This window comes from Lepidochelys kempii, chromosome 17 (genome assembly GCF_965140265.1).
Source record: "Lepidochelys kempii isolate rLepKem1 chromosome 17, rLepKem1.hap2, whole genome shotgun sequence".
Classification (NCBI taxonomy): Eukaryota; Metazoa; Chordata; order Testudines; family Cheloniidae; genus Lepidochelys; species Lepidochelys kempii.
In genome coordinates, this window is record NC_133272.1 from 19,189,198 (window position 1) to 19,208,959 (window position 19,762).

The 19,762-nt window shown below is 53.1% G+C and overlaps 3 protein-coding genes across 7 annotated transcripts in view; 1 reads left to right on the forward strand and 2 right to left on the reverse strand.

The window, feature by feature from the left end:
• The window catches only part of LRWD1 (leucine rich repeats and WD repeat domain containing 1), a 23,520-nt gene extending 22,839 nt beyond the window's left edge, over positions 1–681 (forward strand). For all 3 annotated transcript variants that reach the window (XM_073315376.1, XM_073315377.1, XM_073315374.1), the window contains exon 16: positions 302–681. In XM_073315376.1, coding sequence (XP_073171477.1) covers positions 302–442 — 141 coding nt within the window. In that variant the 3' untranslated portion in view covers positions 443–681. The remainder of the gene's footprint in view (positions 1–301) is intronic.
• POLR2J (RNA polymerase II subunit J) overlaps positions 1–7,467 on the reverse strand; it is an 8,331-nt gene extending 864 nt beyond the window's left edge. The window contains exons 1-5 of the mRNA XM_073315385.1: positions 7,206–7,467; positions 4,090–4,179; positions 2,010–2,184; positions 675–1,236; positions 392–468 (exon numbers count right to left, since the gene is read on the reverse strand). Of these exons, the coding sequence (XP_073171486.1) occupies positions 1,201–1,236; positions 2,010–2,184; positions 4,090–4,179; positions 7,206–7,258 (354 nt within the window). The 5' untranslated portion in view covers positions 7,259–7,467 and the 3' untranslated portion in view covers positions 392–468; positions 675–1,200. The remainder of the gene's footprint in view (positions 1–391; positions 469–674; positions 1,237–2,009; positions 2,185–4,089; positions 4,180–7,205) is intronic.
• Positions 4,091–19,762, reverse strand: part of LOC140899594 (ras GTPase-activating protein 4-like) — a 53,719-nt gene continuing 38,047 nt past the window's right edge. Inside the window, exons 11-22 of one of the 3 annotated variants that reach the window (XM_073315372.1) lie at positions 18,937–19,001; positions 18,243–18,355; positions 16,910–17,102; positions 16,012–16,149; positions 15,346–15,490; positions 13,905–14,062; positions 12,900–13,037; positions 12,206–12,341; positions 11,242–11,362; positions 10,177–10,238; positions 9,435–9,849; positions 4,091–4,179 (exon numbers count right to left, since the gene is read on the reverse strand). In XM_073315372.1, the coding sequence (XP_073171473.1) occupies positions 9,713–9,849; positions 10,177–10,238; positions 11,242–11,362; positions 12,206–12,341; positions 12,900–13,037; positions 13,905–14,062; positions 15,346–15,490; positions 16,012–16,149; positions 16,910–17,102; positions 18,243–18,355; positions 18,937–19,001 (1,406 nt within the window). In that variant the 3' untranslated portion in view covers positions 4,091–4,179; positions 9,435–9,712. Of the gene's footprint in view, positions 4,180–8,124; positions 9,850–10,176; positions 10,239–11,237; positions 11,363–12,205; positions 12,342–12,899; positions 13,038–13,904; positions 14,063–15,345; positions 15,491–16,011; positions 16,150–16,909; positions 17,103–18,242; positions 18,356–18,936; positions 19,002–19,762 lie in introns of those variants that run through there. The other 2 variants (XM_073315371.1, XM_073315373.1) reach the window with 2 other exon arrangements.

Below are 19,762 nucleotides of genomic sequence, written 5' to 3' on the forward strand. Positions count from 1 at the left end.
TTTACTGTCCTAGATCAGAGTTGTATACTCCCAATGACTGAGGCCCTAATTGTCAGCATGTAGTTTTTGTAGGTGACTCTTCTAGGCTACTGATGTTGCATGCTGTTAGCCAATAACTACTCCACAACCCTAACCAGTTGTGGTAAGATTATATAAAGTTTGACTTCTTTTATACCCTCCCCCAGTGAAGACTTGGGCTTTGCACAGACTGTACGTTACCTTTCCTTTCTAAACAGAGGTAAACCCCAACCAAGACTTACTTTGTATAAGCTTTTCTGAGCTAAATCTGTTCTCTTGCTAGATTCTTGAGTGGCCAGAGCTTCGAGCAAATGGGGAGCTGCTGACTGAAGTCTTAATAAACAATGTGGTGACAGACCCTACTTTTACTTACCTTATTGCTTTAACTGGCGTAAATATAGCAGCTGTATGGAAGAAAACATAGCTTGTTCTTTATGGAAAACTTCATTCCTGTGATGTTTTGAAATAGTGCAGTATTAGTGATTGTTTCCAAGAGTAACCATGAAGTTTTCTAAACCAGCCCTTATCATGCAAGAGAGAACGCAAAGGGACTTGGCCCACATCCTGTCATTGACAATACCCACTTTCTTTTACTGTGAGTTTTCACAATTTTGTGTATTTGTTTTATAGAAATGATACTTAATAAAACGTAATACCTGTTAACTTGGTAGTGAAGAGATGACTTCTGGGGATGGGAGGGAATGCTGCTACAGATGTAGGGAGGTCAGCAGTGGTACAAGAATATTATTAATCTTGTTCTGGAAGTACAGCTACTAAGCCCAATACTGCATGGTGAAAAAGCAGTCACTTTAACATGCTCCAAAATAAAGTGGAGAACTACCCAGCTGTTAAGTTTCATAGGGACTCTGTGTGACAGTAAATGATAGATTGTGGGTGTCTCACACACAGCTTTGAAAAAAGTTTAATAGCTCAACTGATACAATTACCATCCTACCTGCAAATAATTTATCCTGTACAGAAATCAAAATACTGCTTTCTCTGGGCAAACAAGTGAATTTAGGGCCACTGTTATTAGAGACATGAATTCTTACTGAAAAAGTTTAAGGATTATTTTAAAGAACTTGTTCAATGAAGTGGAGTCACATCCACTATAATGAAAACAAAACTTATTTATAACACACTCCAGGTAAAAAAAAATAGTCCACTTGAAGCTTCCTGTTTCTATTCAATTCCTTCTTGTTTATCTTTGATAGCAACCTGTAAAACACAAGAAATAGATCACTAAAGGAATTCTGAACCAGAAAGTGATCTCATTTATTTCCTCTCTAAATGGGGTTTGAAGACCAATAATTTGAGCAAAACTGAGATTAAAAAATATTGAATCAGATTTTTTTTAACCCAAGTCATGTTCCGATGGAGAATGCATATTTATACAGGTTCATTACTGGAAGGCATTTACATGAAAAGAGGGTAAGTTTCAAAGGGTTTCCTGTGTGTCAACCACAGCAACTAATCTTTGAGATCTCAAAGAATAAAGCAGTTATGTTAAAACAAGTCACGGCTAGGACTCAATATAGCTTTAGTCTGAAATGTTTTTCAGACCAGTGGTATCTCAAACAATTTTAGAGGTTAAATAGACACTGTACAGCAAGGAATGGAGTAATTACAGAAGGGCACATAAGTGAAAAAGTTCTTGGCATGGGAAAGATTTCAAAGGCAGAATTTTTCAAGTAAGCTGTTCCAGACAACAGGCTTTCACACTTAAATGCTTGTGAAAAGGGAGAGAAAGCAAATGCTAGACACCTAGAGAGACAAGGTGTGTGAGAAAATGAACAAAATCTCAAGTGTCCTGTGGTAAAACAGCCAAATTCTGCTCCAGCTTAATGGAATTTACACATGGGTATTCAGAGCTGAATTGGGCTGATCATAAGTTACATTTTTCATACGAAAGCAACAGCTGTAAGGTTAACTACCATTTGTAAACCAGGTCACAGTTTCAGTAACTTTTCCCCACATTAGTGATACTTTACCCTGAATCTCTCCTCCAGAAGGGAGAGTTCACTGATCAGGTCCGTGATAGCATTGGTGAAAGCTTCCTGGGGACTGTAATCAGGAGTGGTCTGAACTCGAATGATGATTTTATGTTCCAGAGGATGTGGGACCTTGTATCCTGCAAACAACACCTGAGGGTCTTTCAGTAATTGCCTGAAATGGGAAGGGGGAAAGCATTTAGAGGATACAAGACAGATGACTTAAACAGTTACCTGCAAAATTTCTGTAAGATCCCAAAGCATGAAGTTGGGTCTGCCATAGATCACATCTTTCTAACAGACTAATTCAATCCTTGGAGAATTTTTCCAGAGGGCTAGAGGAAATGTTATGTCTATGCCCATCTCAGCTTGAGAGCAAGATTTATCTTATCCTAATAAGACGCAGTACACGCATTTCATAAAGCCACTGCACATTTTGGCAGCATTGACCGTTCCTACCTTAGAGGTCCAGGACTGGAACAGCAGGGATAATGGGAAATGCTTGACAAGCACTGAGCAGTGGTGGTCATGTGAACAAAGCACCAGGGTATAACTTAGAATCACCTTCAGCAAAGTCCATGCAGAAGAGCTATCAAAAGCATACTTCAATAATCTGATGCAGAGAGCCCAAGTTTAAAGGCAGCACTATTTACTCCTACCACTGGAGGCCACATGCTGAGTTCATAAATTACAGAAGGGACTTAAGCAAAAGACCTACTGCATCACCAGCTACGAATGGATTAGCCCCTGCCATGTCCAACTGTGTGAAGTCAACCTGGTTCAGCCCTGGAGATTCTTGAATTTCCTACACTGTTAAATTAAGAGTTTCTTGCTTCACTAGAATCACTGTGTACTGCTACAATGCTAATTTGTAATTTGAAGAAAAAAAAGGCATTTGCACCTTTGCCACCCAGATTGAGAATCATATTTTAAGGCCCGAGGTGCTCCCCAGATCATCTACTCTGACCTCCTGTATATCACAGGCCAATACCACCACCCAGCAACCAAAGTTAGACCAATGTATTACAGCCCACAGAAGACTAGACTATTATGTGCCACAGGCAGAGACCAAGATGCATCAGGCTCAGTAACAGCAGGGAAATGATCAAGTGAGATATAACCAGATAATTTAGGCAAGCAACCCGCACCCACATACTGAAAAGGAGGAGGGAAAGAAAAAAAAAGGACGAAGAAACACCCCTCCTCCCCCAAGGTCACTGCCAGTTTCACCTGGGGGGAGACGTCTTACCACATTACAAAGAACCAACCTTAGCCTCTAACTTTTGGGTATCTGCTCACGCTATGCCCTAGAGCAGGGGTGGGCAAACTTTTTGGCCCGAGGGCCACATCAGAGTTGCAAAACCATATGGAGGGCTGGGTAGGGAAGGCTGTGCCCCCCAAATAGCCTGGCCCCCACCCACTTCCTGCCCCCTGACACATCCAAACCCCCTAACCACCCCCCATCCAACTGCTCCCTGCCCCCTTACCATGCCACTCCGAGCAGCAGGACAGGCTTATTGGAAAGCCTGGGAGGTGGGCGGGCGCAAGCCATGCAGCACAACTGCAGGGGAGGGGCCAGGAGCTCAAGGGCTGGGCAGGACGATCCCGTGGGCCAAATGTGGCCGTCAGTTTGCTCACCCCCGTGCTAGAGGTATGATTCACATGCTCATGTACACACAGTCTTGCTAGCCCTCATAGCGGCAGAAGTACAAACCTGCCTGAAAACGGGGGGTGGGGGGGTCCGCTGCAGACATGCTGCTATTCCTGCTCACGCCAGGAGCTCGCACCAGCATGTGCACATGAGCAGAGGAAACTGAACCCCTAGCTCAACGTTTTACACGTGGTGGTAAAAAGGGCCACAATGAGAAGTGGGTGTCAATGAACATAATTTCACATCCCTAACTACCACAACTAGGCCTGCAGACATCACCCAAACATGCTACTGAAACTGACTGGTTGCTAGTTATCCGGTGTTTATGGTTAGAGTCACCTTGGCAATCTTCCCAGCTAAACGTAAGCTACTGCATCCCCATTAGAACTTTACTTCTAACCCTGTGCAACAGGAATGGGTTTTACTTACGACTTGATGATATTTCCAAGCGTGTGGTCTTCCTTGTTGATTGTAAACAAACAGGCGTTTGGTACTTTTGTGTCCTTATTAATTGTGATTCTGAGTAAAAGAAAAATACTAGTGTTAAAGCAAGTGATGTTATCGAACATCAAACCAAACCAGTCTGTGCTTTCAGTCAAACACAGTTATCTTGAGAGTCCCACCAGATTGAGCCTTTTGTACCTGTTTTGGACAAAGTTATGAAGTCAATATGGGATCATAATGATCCTTACATAATTCATGTCATCCCTACAGCCTTGCTAATGCAGCACAACAGAGACAGAAGAAAACAAATGAATTTCAGAGCCCAGTTTACTTCTTTAAGAATTACTGTTATAGCAATTGCATCCCACACAGCTGTAGCTGTATATGGTTATTGGCAAGGGAGAATTTTTTTTAATGTACCCAAAGTTACTCTGCACAGTGCACTAATAAAAAGGTAATTTAGCAGATAATTTGAAAAGCTCTGTGGGTGAATTACAGAATAATTCGTCAACCCCAAAACTGCACCATTTTTAAATTATAGCTTCTAAATGTCACTTCACAATGAATACTGTAAACGGAAAAACATTCTATACTTTAGAGCTGTTTGCCAAATTGTCTATTGAGGAGACGCTGCCTTTAATAATTCAGATCTTTTTTTAGAAGATTTAGCTTGTCAATTTTTCCCCCCGTCTTTAATCCATTTGTATTTCTGAAAGTTTCTCACTTAACCCATAACTTTGACTCATTATGCAACTCAGAGACTAGGTAAAAGGTGCAACATGCAACAAATGCACAACTCAGACACTGTGTCTCACAGATTGTCATTTTGCAGCTGCGAAAACATAGCCATACGTACGAAATGTCAAGGCAGAACAGAGCAGGTGTCTGAAATGAAAGGACTTGATTGGGACATACTTGGTTTTGACTGCATGTCCTAGGACTGTGTACACCAATGAAACATCTCTAAACTGGAAATATATACATGGTCTGCCACCTAATTAAAAGTCCCTCTGCCAATTGTTGAGATTTTACAATAATAGAAATGTAAGGATAGAAGGAACCTCTAGAGCTCATCTAGTCCAGCAGTCTGAAGCGGGAGTCCACAAGCGATTTCAGGGGGTCTCCAATCCCTGGTCTAGTTCAGCCCCTGCGCTGAGGGAGGATTAGGTAATCCTAGACCAACCCTGACAAGTATTTGCTAAACATTCTTAAAAACCTTCCATGATGGGTATTCCACAACTTCTATAGGTAACATGTTCCAGTGCAGAACTAGTCTTAGGGTTGGAAAGTTTTTCTTACTATCTAAGCTAAACCTCCTTTGTTGCAAACCAAGCCAATTACTCACTCACACACACACACACACACCAGCCTTTAGTAGGCATTGGAGATCAGTTGTTCTCTCTCTGGTACTAACACACCTTTTACATATTTGAAGACTGGTCAGGTCTTTCCCACCCTTCTCTTTTCCGGACTAAATATGCCCAATTCTTTCAACCTTCTCTCATCGGTCACATTTCCTAACCCTCTTATTATTTCTGTTGCTCTGCTGAGCATTCTTTCCAGTTGGTTCACATCTTTCTGAAAGTGTAGTACCCAAAACTAGACATAACACTCCAGCCGAGGCCTCACCAGTAGCAAGTAGAGTGGGCAGATTACCTCCGGTGTCTTACAACACTCTTGTAAAAACACCCCAGAATGATATTTTCTTCTGTGCAATAGCGTCACACTGCTGATTCATATTCAATTTGTGATCCACTATAATCCCAAAAAGAAAAGGAGGACTTGTGGCACTTTAGAGACTAACAAATTTATTTGAACATAAGCTTTCATGAGCTACAGCTCACCGATACCCATTTCTGCAGTACTAGACATTATTCCCCATTTTGTATTAATGCATTTGATTTTTCCTTCCTAAATGCAGTTCTTTGATCTTGTTGAGTTCAGATCAGTCCTCTAATTTCTCAAGGTCATTTTTAGTTCTAATCCTGTCCTCCAAAGTGCTCCCAGCCTGGTGTCATCCCCACTTTATCAACCTATTCTTCACTGCATTGTTCAAGTCGTTAATGAAAATGTTGATTTGCCCCAGACCCCTGTGTGATCCCACAAGGCATCCCCCCGGCTGGCCAGCAAACCATCAGTAAGGGGCCAGTAGGATCTTGGACCCAGCTGGGCGCTCCGTTTTATGAAAGGGGCTAATTCCCCAGCACTGCCCCAGCCCCGCCTGATGGGGCCAGCAGCTCCCTTGGCACAACTGGCTCGAGGTGGTTTTCGGCTCCCGCCGCCCCCGCACAGGGAGGCCGGACGCTGGAGGGGGGCAGCGGACGGGCCGCGGGGCGGCCACGCCACAGAGCGCGGCTGAGCAGAGGGGCAGGAGTCGCCCCCCGGCCCCCCCGCCGGCAGAGCCTGGCAGCGGCCGGGGTCCCCGCAAAGCAGCCCCCGCGCCAAGGGCGGGCCGAGCCCGCTCGGGGGGCTGGAAGGGGGCCCCGGGGGACCGGTGTCTGACGCTGCCCGGCTCGGGGGGTTGGAAGGGGGCCCGGAGCGGGGGGCATCTGACGCTGCCCGGCTTGGGGCGTTGGAAGGGGGCCCCGGGAGCTGGCGCTGGCCAGCTGGGGGGGGGGGGGCGGGGAGAGACGGAAGGGGGCCCCGGGGGGGCGGGTGTCTGGCGCTGCCCGGCTCGGGGGGTTGGAAGGGGGCCCCCGGGGGGGGGGGTCTGACGCTGCCCGGCTCGTAGGGGCGGAAGGGGGCGTGGTGGGGTTGGAAGGGGCAAGGGGGGGCGTCTGGCGCTGCCCGGGTTGGAAGGGGGCCGGGAGGGGGGAGTCGAAGGGGGCCTCGGGGGGGGTGTCTGGCGCTGCCCGGCTCGGGGGGTTGGAAGGGGGCCCCGGGGGGGTCGAAGGGAGCCCGGGGGGGGTGTCTGGCGCTGCCCGGCTCGGGGGGGTTGGAAGGGGGCCCCGGGGGGGTCGAAGGGAGCCCGGGGGGGGTGTCTGGCGCTGCCCGGCTCGGGGGGTTGGAAGGGGGTCCCGGCGGGGGCGTCTGGCGCTGCCCGGCTCGGGGGGATCGAACTCGGGCCCTCACAGCGGCTGGGCCCCGTCCCCCGCACTCACTTCTTCTCCCCCTCGAAGAGCAGGAAGGACTCGAAGGCCGGCGGGGCGTTCATCCTGCGGCGGTAACCAGCTCAGCTTCCAGCAGCGCCGAGCTGAGCTTCCGCTTCCGGGAGCGCCCAGGGCCCCGCTACTTCCGCTTCCGGGGCACTACGCGGCGGCGGCGGCGGCGCTCCGGGCCGCCCGCGAGGAGAAATGGCCGCTCAGCCTGGCCGCGGGGCCCCGCCCTCAGCCACAGAAACACCATCGTCAGCACCTCCCCCCCCCCCCGCTGTGACGCCGTGGCAACGCCCACCAGCGTCACCCATGGCAACACCAACGGCCGGGGCACCGCCCCCACCAGCGTCACCAGCGCCGTCGCCGGGGGCAGCCGCGCGCCTCGGGGGACGCGGCCCGTCGCCATTGATGGCAACGCCGCCAGGGGGCCCCCGCCCCCGCCCCGGGCCGCAGCCGCCAGCAGGAGCCGAGGCCCCGGCGGGCCCTGCCCGGGGCAGCCCCCCCCCCCCCCCAACCCACTGGCGGGAGATGCTGGCAGGGAAGGAAAAGCGAACCCCGGGCCTCATGCTCGAAGGGGGGTTTCTTGTGCATTCCCCGCCACAGCTATTGCTCCAGCCTCGCTTCTGGGCAGTGGCCGGGAAGGCAGAGGCCGTGGTTCCTCCCGTCGACCCCGGTCTCCTCCGGCGTCTGTTGCCTTAGGCCATCTACACCGACTGAGGGCTAAGCCACCTCTGCCGTGAAGGCCCCAGCCCCTCTCCAAAGGGACACATGTTCCGGGGCCAGCGGCTGGGCAGCTGGGGCCCTCCACCGAGCGGGTGGAGGCCCTGCGCTGCGCTAAATGATAAGAGGTGTCAGAGCAGCAGCAGCCACGCGTCCTCCTTTCCTTTTTTAAAATGATAACAGTACACGGAACAGCAGCTCGAACCTGGGGCATTAGCCGTCCAGTCAATGGAGGGTCCACGTGATCCAGCAGGGGCCCTGTTCTGACACCCCAATGGCCACGAAGAACCAGACTGTTCGGAAGCAGCGCTTTAGTCAGTGCAGGACACCGAGTAGGAGCCAGGCCCCCGGCTCAATAGTTTCAGAGCATCCGTTTATCTGGGCCTGAAACGTGGGTCAGGTGGTAGTGGCCAGTCTGCATTTCTACAGCACCTTGCGCCGGGGATGTGAAAGCACCTTTCAGACAGGAAGCCATTATAGAGATAGGGTTTTGCATTTCCTGGGATCAAGACCCACTTGACAGGTAAGTAGGCTTTACAAGACCCCTGACAGATCGACATAGGGAGTGAAAATCTGCCTTCAGTGACTGCCAATAGGATCGCAATGGAGAACTTAGTTTAGCCTAATAAATGTTATCCACAATTACAGATCAGAAAAAACAGACACAAAAGTCAAGGCCCTGGCTTTCAGAGGTGCTGAACCTCTGCAGCTCGCACTGACTCTTGCAGGTGGATGCCAAGTGCTTCTAAAAAAGCAGCAATTTACCTAGGGTGGGGGGAGATGGGAATAGAAGCAGGAGTCCTGGCTCAGAATCACCTGCTCTAATGAACCACTTCCCCAACTCTTCTTCCTCAAGGTGTGGAATGGTCCCTGAGCAGCCAGCGGTAACCACGTACCATGCAGTGGGGTCTAAGGTGCTGCCTTGTCCATGTTCATTCAATAAGCTGAACCTGCATTCCTTTACCACGGCTACAACCCAGTGAGACATATGGATGTACAGCTCAGTGACACTGGTTAGAAATTCCAGGTGGCAGCCAGCACCTCCAGTTACCCAATACTGTGCACCACCATTGCGCCTTTCATCAGAAGGTCGCAAAGCACTTTAACAAAAGGGGAAGCCTCATCATCTCTATTTCAGAGATGGGAAAACTGAGGAACACAGCAGGGTCAAAGGACTTGCCGCAGCTCACACTGTGGGTCAGTAGCAGAAGAGCGAATGGAATCCAGGCCACCTGGCTCCCAGTCCCCTGCATTAGCAAATTTCCCCTCCTTTGCTGTGGATGCATCAGCCTGTACATTACAACTGGCTTCAGTGCACCACAGAGTCATTTTGACCCTGGTGAGACAAACCCAGGCTGAAGCAGCTCAGCTATAAGATTGCATTGAGGAATTACGATTTCACATCAGATCAGGCTTGACAAAACAGCTGGATCTTGACTGAAAGGTAAAAATAATAGTGGAGAGACTCCCTAGTGCAACCCTGGCAGAGGTGAGATGTGAAAGCTTCTGTGGTACCTTCTGGATGGAGCACAGGCCACACATCCCGCTCTGGGGACTAGTGAAAGCACAAGAGGGTCATTGACCAGTTGCTCACTAATGGAGACACGCTAAGCTAGCAGAAGTCCATGGCTTGGCTTTTTGAGCAGCAGGGCAATATGTGTGAGAGCACACGGTGTCGAGGGAGTTCCCGTTGCAAAGATGTCTGGTGTTGGCAGCTCTGATAGATGCAGAGGGACCAGGTGAGCACAGCGAGAGGCAGTGGCATCACTCGATGGAGTGGCTCACTCCAGGAGTCACGTCTGCAGCTCCAGGAGGCAGTTTCTGTCCCGATCAGTTAGGGTGCCTGAGCTGAAGAGGGCTGTGTGATGGGCGTCTTCGAGGTCCTGCAGCACCTGGAATAGCCTCGTGGGTCTATCCACGTTTTCAGGGTCTGTGGAGGTGCAAGGAAGCAAAAAGAATTGGACTGATGCTTGCACAGCAGCTGCTGACAACACTACCAGCCCCAAGGATCACCAGAAGAGACAGCACCACCCAGAAATTTGAGCCCGCTTCCAGCAGCGGAGGATGATAGCTAGGGCTGGTTGAAAATTTTGATAGCCATGGTTGATGGCGAGGACAGGGAACTATTACAAGGTAATGTGGCGTTGTCTGGGAAAAGGGAGAAGAGTGCCGGTTATTAGATGTATTGCGAAATCTCAGCACATGCCCAGGTGGTAGTGATGGGTACCTTGGAAAGATTAATCAAACAAAACAATACCTCCACTTTGGCTCAGAAGAACATTTTCATTTTTCTCCGTCAAAATCTCCAGGTACTTTTCCCTTAAGGGAGAAAGATGAAACAATAATGGGTTTTCAGGTGTAATCCACAATTAACTGATTAGCCCCACCATATTGAAAGCCAAGAGGCCAGAAGTTTCAATCCTGCACAATGCCACCGATAACAGGAGTTGAAGACAATTGGCATCTCATGAGATGGTCAGGACTTTGCAAGTTTAAGATGTATGTGTCTGCTCCCCTTGGCTAACTCTGACACATGGTGGCTTCTTCTAAACACCTTTGAGCAGCCATCCCAGCCTCATGTATATGTCCATCCCTCTGCTTACCCACACTTTCTTCTCTGGGATGGAGCCCCAGTGGATGCTCAGGAAGGAGGAACTGTTCAGGGTGATACAGGGTGTAGACAGAAGGACAGGGACAGTCAGAAAGGGAACACTGAGGGTGAGTTTCAGAAGGAGTTCCCGCACAGTGAGTTCCTTAAGATAATGGAAGAACCTCCCAAGGGAAACAGTGAAAGCCCCATCGCTTGGGGCATTTAAACTAGAATGGACAGAGCACTGGTAAATAAACTGAAGGGAACAATCCTGGCCTGGGGATGGGCGAGATGGGACCTAACAGGAATTCCAATCTCCAATTTCTAGGCTAGTCACTAATGACTCATCTCTTTCTGCACAGGATCCCAAGGCTGCAGACCAGTGTAGAGGGGGGCCCTGGGGTATCTCCCTCACCCTGGCTTCAGTCAGAACGCCTGGGACATGTACACAGACAGGTACAAACTCCAGGCCAGTTCCAGCCAGACCTTTGAAATAGAGCAGAGCCCTGGGCCTTAGGCAGATTGCCAGGGGCAGAGTGTTGGCCCCTGGGACACATAACTCACTGTGCTGATTGGCCCCCTCCCTCCTTGGGGCCACAGAGATGGTCCCCCGTGAGTAAGAAGACAGTGTGCGACACTTGTTTCATGCTTACAGGGCCCAAAGATGATCCCTGCGTGCAAACTCCTAGAGGGAAACAGCCCCAGTCATGCCGCACAAATCAAATGACTCACCTCATTAATTCCCTCACTCCAAACAGGTGTCTAAAAATTAACTGAGACTCTAGATCTGGATCCAGGGGGTCATTCCATTCCTGCAGGGTGACTCCGTGCCGGGTTTTATCACATCCCAAACCTAGACGACAGCAGCCAGGACACAGATGGTTAATTTGAGGTGGGCTGGCAAAGGCCACCTGTTGGTATCGGAGTGGTGCCCTCTAGTGGATGTAAGAGCCCACGAGTTTAACTACACTCCCGCAGGCATTCTGCGACTTCCCTGCCCTCCCCCTGCTCTGGCTTCCCTGGAGGAGGGAGTGTCCGGGCGTTCCCAAGACATCAATAAAGCAAATGAACACAGTTCCGTGCCCAGGGGGTCAGGAACAATACTCCTGCACCTGAGCTGTGGCCTGCACTACAAACTCATGTCGGTATAGCGTGGTCACCCATCCAACCGAACTCCCAGTGTAGCCACCAGCGCTATGTCGACGGGACGGCTTCTCCTACCGCCTCTCGGGGAGGTGGAGCACCTATGCTGACGGGAGATGCTCTTGCAGGTGCGTCTTCACTACAGCGACGCAGCTGCACTGGTGCGGCCTCGTAAGCCTAGAGAAGCCCTGAGCCAAGGGGCTCCAAGCCCTATTGGCAGACAACCGGGGAGCTCCACAGCTAAAAGCACGAGCAGACGACCCACACGTCCCTAGTTTGGGCTGTACCAATCACAGCCTCTGTGGGTCAGGCAGAGAGGGGAACCCATAACACCCACCCACCTGTAGCATAGACACACGCTTTACACCCAGGCATGCACCTCACAGATGGGGCCCGAAGGCACAGAGAGGTCAGGTGACTTGCCCAAGGTCACACAATGAGGCAATGGCAGAACTACAGCCCTACAATCCACCCAAGAGCCATGCCTCTCTGCTCTCATCCCCGGACTCCCTCGCCTTCCCCTTGCTGGCAGGGGGTCAGGCAAGCACATTACCGGTTTTATCCTTTTGGTGGCAGCAGGTCCATTTGTCTCCTTTGAACACTCCCGGGTGATAGGAGCACAGCATCTCGGTGTTGTTCCCGCAGACTTTCCTCAGGGCCGAGAGCCACTGGTTCAGCTCATTGACACACTGAAACAGACACACACAGCGGGGGCTGCCCTATGTCCCTGCAACACCGGCCACTGAGTGACTGGAGGGTCCCCACTCACAGCCCCCAGCATCACTTGGCCTGCAGCCCATTGGCATTGCCCAGCACAATAGCGCGCCAGCCTGGGAGCAAAGCAAAGGGCCCCATCTGTGGCGTGACAGCCATACATGGCACTAGTCTTTCCCGGGGAGCCTCCTCCCCGAAACAGCCGGCCTCACCGCCCAGCATAAGAGCCTCTTCTGGCCCCTAGGACTGACTGGCTGCGTCGCTCTCCGCACTGCTGCTCACATGTTCTCAGCCTCTCACTCGAGCTGTGTGGCCAGCCTGCGGGCATAGAACCCAGGAGTCCCGATCCCCAGGCCCGCTGCGCTGTCAGGGAAGGGGGACGACTCCCGACACCCACGGCCAGGCCCATGAGTTCCAGTCTCCGTTCAGACTGGAGCAGTCTGCTGCACATCCTCTTCCTCTGTGAGTTGTGGGCTGAGCGCCATCACTCAATCTGTGAACAGACACCCCCCTGGCCTGGGTGACCATCCCACCTTGCACTGCAGATAGGCCATCTCCAACTGCCCCGCCTCGTCAGTATAGATGATCTGCATCACGTGGGAGCTGCCAAAGCTTTTCTCCTCCACCTTCTCAGCCGCCCGGATGTTGGACAGGGTGATGAAGGAGCTTTTCTGAAATGAAGGGGTGGGCAGGAGCCATGGAAATGTCAGGAGGGGAGAAGGGGTGGGGGCCAGCCCAGCAGAGCAGGCCCCACAGCAGAGCCCAGGAGATCTGAGCTCGCCCAGGGAGAGGCCATGCCCTCCTTAGAGGGGGCTTCACAGGAGAAAGCTCAGTCGGAGGCTGGCTCCATGCTGACCCCCCCCCCCCCCGCCCCAGACTCTAGAGACAATGCAACCAGATCCTGACACCAGTGGATCTCCTGCACTGCAGAACCGTTGACCGTGCTTCTCTGGCCCATGCTCTGCAGGTCGGACCAGGTGATCCAAGCAGCCCATTCTGCCTTTCAGATCTTGACTGGATGGGCAGAAAAAGCCTTCAAGGCCCTGGGGGGGTGGCTCTGGCCAGTTCTCTCCCCCCTGACCAGTTCACCCACCCCTGGCGCTTTGTACATGTTCCTGAATTCTCAACACCACCCCCAGAAGCCAGCAGTTCAGCTCCACGTCACAGATGGGCAAATGGAGGTACAAACCCAGCTCTCAGTCCCAGCAGTGTGAGCAGAGTCTTTGCCCCTGCCATGTCACTGCCATGTGTCAGGGGGAATGTGCCCTGCCTTGAATATCCCCTAGAGCACAGTGCTCCCAGGGGGCTCATGGCGACCCTGGCAGCAAAGGCTGGGATGGGGGTTGAGCAGGGAAGCAGCTTCCATCTGTCCGCCTGGTCCAGGCAAAGCGGAGTGTCCACCTGAGGCCCCACAGCCACTTCTCTTCCACGATCAGTGCAGCCCAACCGAAGACGTGGGACCAGCAGCTGCCTCCCTGAGCTGGGCCCATCCAGGCTGCAAACCACTCCCCGCTAATGGCAGGGTGCGTCCCCCTTACCTTGGAGTTGGGTGTCTTGGCAAAGCTGAGGGCCTCACTAGTTAACGAGAAATAGAGTTTCTTAAAGGAGGAGAGCAGCGGCCCTTTGCCTTTGCTCTTGTGGATGAATAAAGGCCCCTCCTTCACAACCAGCGTCTGCGCCTTCGGCTGGTCCATCTCTGCAAGCAACAGGGACGCCCTCAGAACCAGACAGCTGCCACTTAGCCCCCGGGCAGCTGCAGACCTCAAAGCACCTCAGAGCAGAGTCTCCCAGAGCGATTCACATTTCACAGCCAGGGCACGCAGCACGGCCGGGACAAGCACGCAAGTCTCCTTCCCAAGGTGGTGCCCTGTCCGCTGGAGCACACCGCCTGCAGGCGGGGCCGCCTGCGACAAAGATGGCCATTTCCTGCACTGTCCCTAGAAATCCTTCTTGGGAGTGGAGTCCATTGTATTAAGAATGCACAGTTTATGTATCGCTGTGGGATTGTACGTAATGCCTTGGGGCAGACGGGACCAGTGTGAACCCGGGGGAGTGTTCTGCACTCCCAGGGAGCCTTTGAAACAATGAGCCAGACAAGAATGAACTCTGGGGACAAACAATTAAGTGGGTTGCCCAGGGAGAGAGAGAGAGTGTGCGCGTGCCCCAACGTACCCCCCTCTGGTTATGCAAAGCCCCAATCTTCTGCAGCCCCACCCTGAGGAGAGAGGTTGCGTCTGTGGTTCACTCTTGTATGAGCCAAAGGCCCCAGCTGTATAGAGGAAAGGCTAACCTACGTGTGTGTTCCGAGCAGAGGCCGCCATGACTCGCAACCACAGAAAACCGCCTGGGGGCGGTGCGAAGGACCCATCGCCGGCCAGACTGATCGCCCCTTGCTGGAGCCCATCTCAGGTAACTCTATTAGTACACGTGTAGGTTATTTTTATTGGTTTTCAGGCTGTCACCTGAAGACCAGCGTGTGTGCTTAGAAAGGGCTGTGTGGTACCTGATCCCCATGGGAAATTCTCCTGTCCTAGCCTCTGGAGGGGAAACAAAGTGCAGACATTGACCTTTTAAACAGCCTGGCTTGCTGGGGTTATCACAGCATAGGCAGGGGACTGTATTGCCTGGGGAAACCTGACTCAGGTGGGCATGAGATGTGGGTCCCATCCAAGAAAGGGGGTGGCTGGGGCCCAAAGCCTAAAAGTGGGTGTCTTTGCTGAACCATGGAGCAGGAATACAGGTCCCCTGACCTGTGACACAGGCTACTTCATTGATCCCAGTCTGATCTACCTGGCTCTATCCATCTAGGCTAAGCAGAGAGACAGAGTCCCAGCGTTCTACTTGTGGGGGCCAGAAGCTGCTATGCTTTTAGAAGAGGGATTCAGCCCAAAACCACACCAGTGACGGCGAATCCCCCCCAAGCCAGATGGAGCGAGGTGTGGGGTCCTTAGACCAACTGGTTCCAGCAGATCCATTCACCTTCCTTCTCCTCGATGTCTATGAGCTTGGTGATGAACTCCTTCATCTGGGAGATGCTCTGCTGGATGGTGGGCTGCAGAGGGGCCATCCAGCCTTCCTTGGCCCGGCTCGCCGCAGCGTCCATGTTCCCCACAGTCTGGATAGCCTGGCACCAAACGAGAGGGAAGGATCACAGCACGCCACCCGAGCTGCCCACAGCTGTGTGCTCTGGGCAAAGCTGGGGCAGTTACACTCTGCCCGACATCAGGGCAGGAATAGAACCCAGGAGTCCTGATTCTCAGTCCCCTGCTGTAGAGAAATGGGCAGCTGGACACAAGCAGACTCTGTGGTTCTCTCTGGCTGTGTGAGTGGCTGATGCAGCCCACTGCTGCTTGGAGTCCCCCAAATGTCCTGGCCTCACTCAGAGAGCTGCAGGAAGGCTAGCTGACCCCACTGCCGCCTCCCACCCAAGGGGAGCATGACACACTGGGTCAGCAGGCAGTGAGGGCTGCCCGGCATCCTGCGGCAGGTGGGCTGCTTGGGGGAATACTGCCTGTGCTCCCATGCCAGCCCCTCGGCTTAGCCGATTGGAAATGCTGCATTGGGAAGTGCTGGCAGGGTCCCTTATGGACACAGACACCTCCCCTACACCAAATGGAGCGCAGCCTGGGGCAACATGGGACTTACCTTGGCTAGGAGCAGCAGGGTCCGACTGGTGCGGGCATCTGCATGCTTCTCCCGCAGGTGGAAGAGCTTGGGGGACATGATGGCAGGAGAGAAGAAGCGGAGGCAGAGGAAGCTGGTGACGGCAATGAACTTCACGTTCTGCAGGAGGAGAGTGGTCAGGGAGGGGTGTCGGCAGGGAGACAGAGAAGGAAACCGCTCATTAAATACCAATAGCAGCAACTTAACCATCCCCCTGGGAGGCCATGTGTCTGTCAGCTAATCTCTGTGTAAGCACAATCAGAATCAGGCCCCCCAAGCCTCCTTGGGCCAGCAGCATCAAAGTGCTTTAGCAAATATAGAGCATATTCTCCTGCCACTGTAATGCAGCCACCTCTGGGGTGGAACAAACATGCCAGCTGTTTGCAGTTTAAGTTGACTGCAGGATTCTTCCCCACTATTGGTTGTATTTAGCCGAAAATCCCATTTTCCGTCACAGAGCAGTTTAATTTCTGACCAGCCGTGCAGGCCACCATTGCTTCATTAATTGCCCAGAGGGAAGAGCGCCCCCCACTGAACCACAGTGCTGCTCCTTGCAGCTCCCACCTCAGCGGGCCCTGCACTGGAGCCCATCTTGGTCCAGACTCAAACAAGGCTGCGATTTCCAGCCAAGGCCACCCCCCTCCCATCACTGCTGTGTCTGAGCAGCAGGCTTTGGGCAGCTGCTGCCTGGTGGGTTAAGTTGTTCTGCAGCCTCACAGCCAATGCCTGTTGGAAGCCAGCCACAGCACGGGACAGCCAGGTCCCCCGGGGAGAGTCACGGTCTCTCTGGCAGTGAAACATCACCATCCCCGTCTCTGTGTTGGGCTGGCCTCCCTCTGGGCCAGTGACAGAAAGGGATGGGGAGGGCCTGGCAACCAACCTTGTGTTTGTTCTCCGGGAAGTGCTCCTCGACCCGCTTGAAGAGCTGCCTGAAGGTGGCGCGGACGGTGGCAGGACACGTCCTCACTGACTTGGCGATGGAGATGAGCAGGTCGGTCAGGTAGGACTGCAGGTGCTGGGTGCTCTGCTGGATCACCTCGCTCTCCGTCTGGATCCGATGGAGCCCGGAGCACCTGCCGGGCGAGCCGCAGGGACACAGTCAGGAACGCACACTGGGGGAGACCGTGTGCGTAAGCATGAGTGGTCTCTGCAGCCACACAGCTGCGGTGCAGGGCTGCCAATCCACATGCTTCAGGACACATGCTGGCCACCGGCTGGGGTCAGGAAGGATTGCTCCTGAAGAGTCTAGCGCAGCGTGATGTGGGATATAGGACGCTGAACTAGCTGGACCATCACCGGGTGAGTTAGCTCCCTTCTTCCTAAGTCATCAGCCAATCCCCTGGCATTGGTGTGGCTCTGTTTAGAGACAGGCCTGAGAACGAAGTCAGGAGTGAGCCGGAGGTTTGGTCTGGGCTCCTCTCTAGCCCTGGGATTCCTTTACTGGCCCCCTCCAGGGGCCCAGAGTAGAGAGAGAGAGAGAGAGAGAGAGAGAGAGAGATTTGCAGCCAGGGAGTTACAGGCTTTAGGAGAACGCTCTGTTTGGAGGGGGAACGTTAGGCAGGTTTGTGATCCACACAGAATCTAGGGCCTGATCCTCAGCTGGTGTCAGTCAGTGTAGATCCATTGACGTCAATGGAGTGATGCCACACGACACCAGCTGGCCCCTTAGGGTACATCTACACAGCAAACCCCCCACCCCCAGGTCAGCTGACTTGGCCTCACGCTGAATAGCTGTGTCGATGTTCAGGCTCGGGTGGGAGCCCGGGCTCTGAAACCCAGCAAGGGGGGAGGGTCTCAGCGCCCAGGCTCCAGCCTGGGCCCGAATGTCTACACTGCTCTTTTAGCCCCACAGCGCAAGCCCCATGAGCCCGAGTCAGCTGACCTGGGCTCAGACTCACTGCCGTGGGGTTTTGTTTGCGGTGTAGACATACCCAGAGACTCTGGCTCCTAAAGATCGTGGGCCTGATCTCACTTGCGTCAGGTCTTCATGGGAGTTACAGCCAGGGGAGAGGAGCATCCAGGCTCACGCATCCCCTACGTTCAGGGAGCACTGTCAGCTCCAGCAGCAGTGTGAATTTAGGGCAGGGTGGCTGGCACCAGGGCAGTCAGGGGTAGCAGCCTACACGTCAGCGCCACATTCCTCGGTGTCGGAGCCAGAACATGGCTCCTGGTTTCTGCCACTCTTGTCCCCTGCCCCGGGGGCTGCCGCTTACCCGACCTCTTTAATCTCCACCTTGCTGGGATCCAACTCGATGTACTTCTTCTCGTCAAAGACTCGATTCACTGTCGGCCCCAGGACGTTGTGCAAATACTGCATCCCTGCCACCTAAGGAGAGGCGGCCAGTGAGGCAGGCAGAGAAGTGTGCAGCTCGCACACACAGACACACACACGCTCTCTCTCCCCCTCAGCATGTACAGCCATCAGGAGACGGGCCCAGTCCTGCATCCGAAGGGCAAAGCTGGATCCACACCGCGTGTCCGGATCTCTCCCCCACTGCAGCCCTTTGGCCAATGAAAGTCTCAGGGGCCACCCCACTATCTCACGGAGGATGGGGCGGAGGGTGTGGGGGATCTAACATTTACAGATGGACTCCAGCTACAGGGATCCAAGGCCCTGGTCTCCTCCCAGTTCGTTGGTGCCAGAGCTGGGTGTTTGTCCTGGCCCGTTACAGAGATAATGGCGGGCTGCAGAGTAAAGATCTGGATCCAAACTCCCCACAGTCACAGGGAGTCAGCTCAGCCCCAGCTCTAGCGGTGAGTTGTGGAGCGGGTTTCAAGCCGGCAACTAAAGGGGGGCCAGACTCGATTATCTATGAGGTCACCTCCCTGCCTGGCATTCGTGGTTACTACAAGACTGATAACACACTCCAGGGTATAACATGCGGCGGGCTGAGCACGGGGCAGCACCTTCAGAAAGGATTCCATCGACTTCGAGGCCAGGGAGTTGCTCCGGAATAACGTGTTTGGCTCATCTGAAAAATGAGAGCGTCACCCATGAGAGACCTGAGGAGCCAGAGCCCCCGGCTTTGGTCACTTGGAGCAGAATTTCCCTGGTGCGTATTGCATGCTTAGGGCGTGTCTTGCAGGCCAGCCTGAATGCGCTTGGATAAAATAAGAAAAACAACCCAAAGCTTCACTTTGGAGCTCAAGTCGAACCTGAACTGACCCTTTGGGGGCCTTGGAAAAATTCAGGTCCCCCCTCAATTATTTTATCATCATTCCCGTTGCTGTTTCTAAGCATTCCCATCATGGCAGGATCTCCTGGCACTTCCAGCCCAGCCCTGCAGGCCCAATGGGAATGGGGGTGACTCTCATAAGCAGTCCTGACACCTAATTCTCACTAATGTTCAGCCTCAAGTGCTGAGCTGAACCAACCCTCCAGGCTTTTGGTGATCAGCCCCACTTGGATACTTGGACCCACGTCTCCCAAAGCAACGTTTTTAATCAAGGGGTGACAGAATTCCACATGTGGTACTGCCTCCCTTGTGACTCCCCCCTTTGAGTAGAATCATAGAATATCAGGGTTGGAAGGGACCTCAGGAGGTCATCTAGTCCAACCCCCTGCTCAAAGCAGGACCAATCCCCAACTAAATCATCCCAGCCACGGTTTTGTCAAGCTTTGTAGCTCCATCCTGGCCAGCAGACATTAGCCCTGGTCACTAGGAGAAGAGAGCTCTTCCTGAAGCCTGCCTCCAGATCAGAACACCCCCGAAGTGGGGGGTTAGCCTGTTTT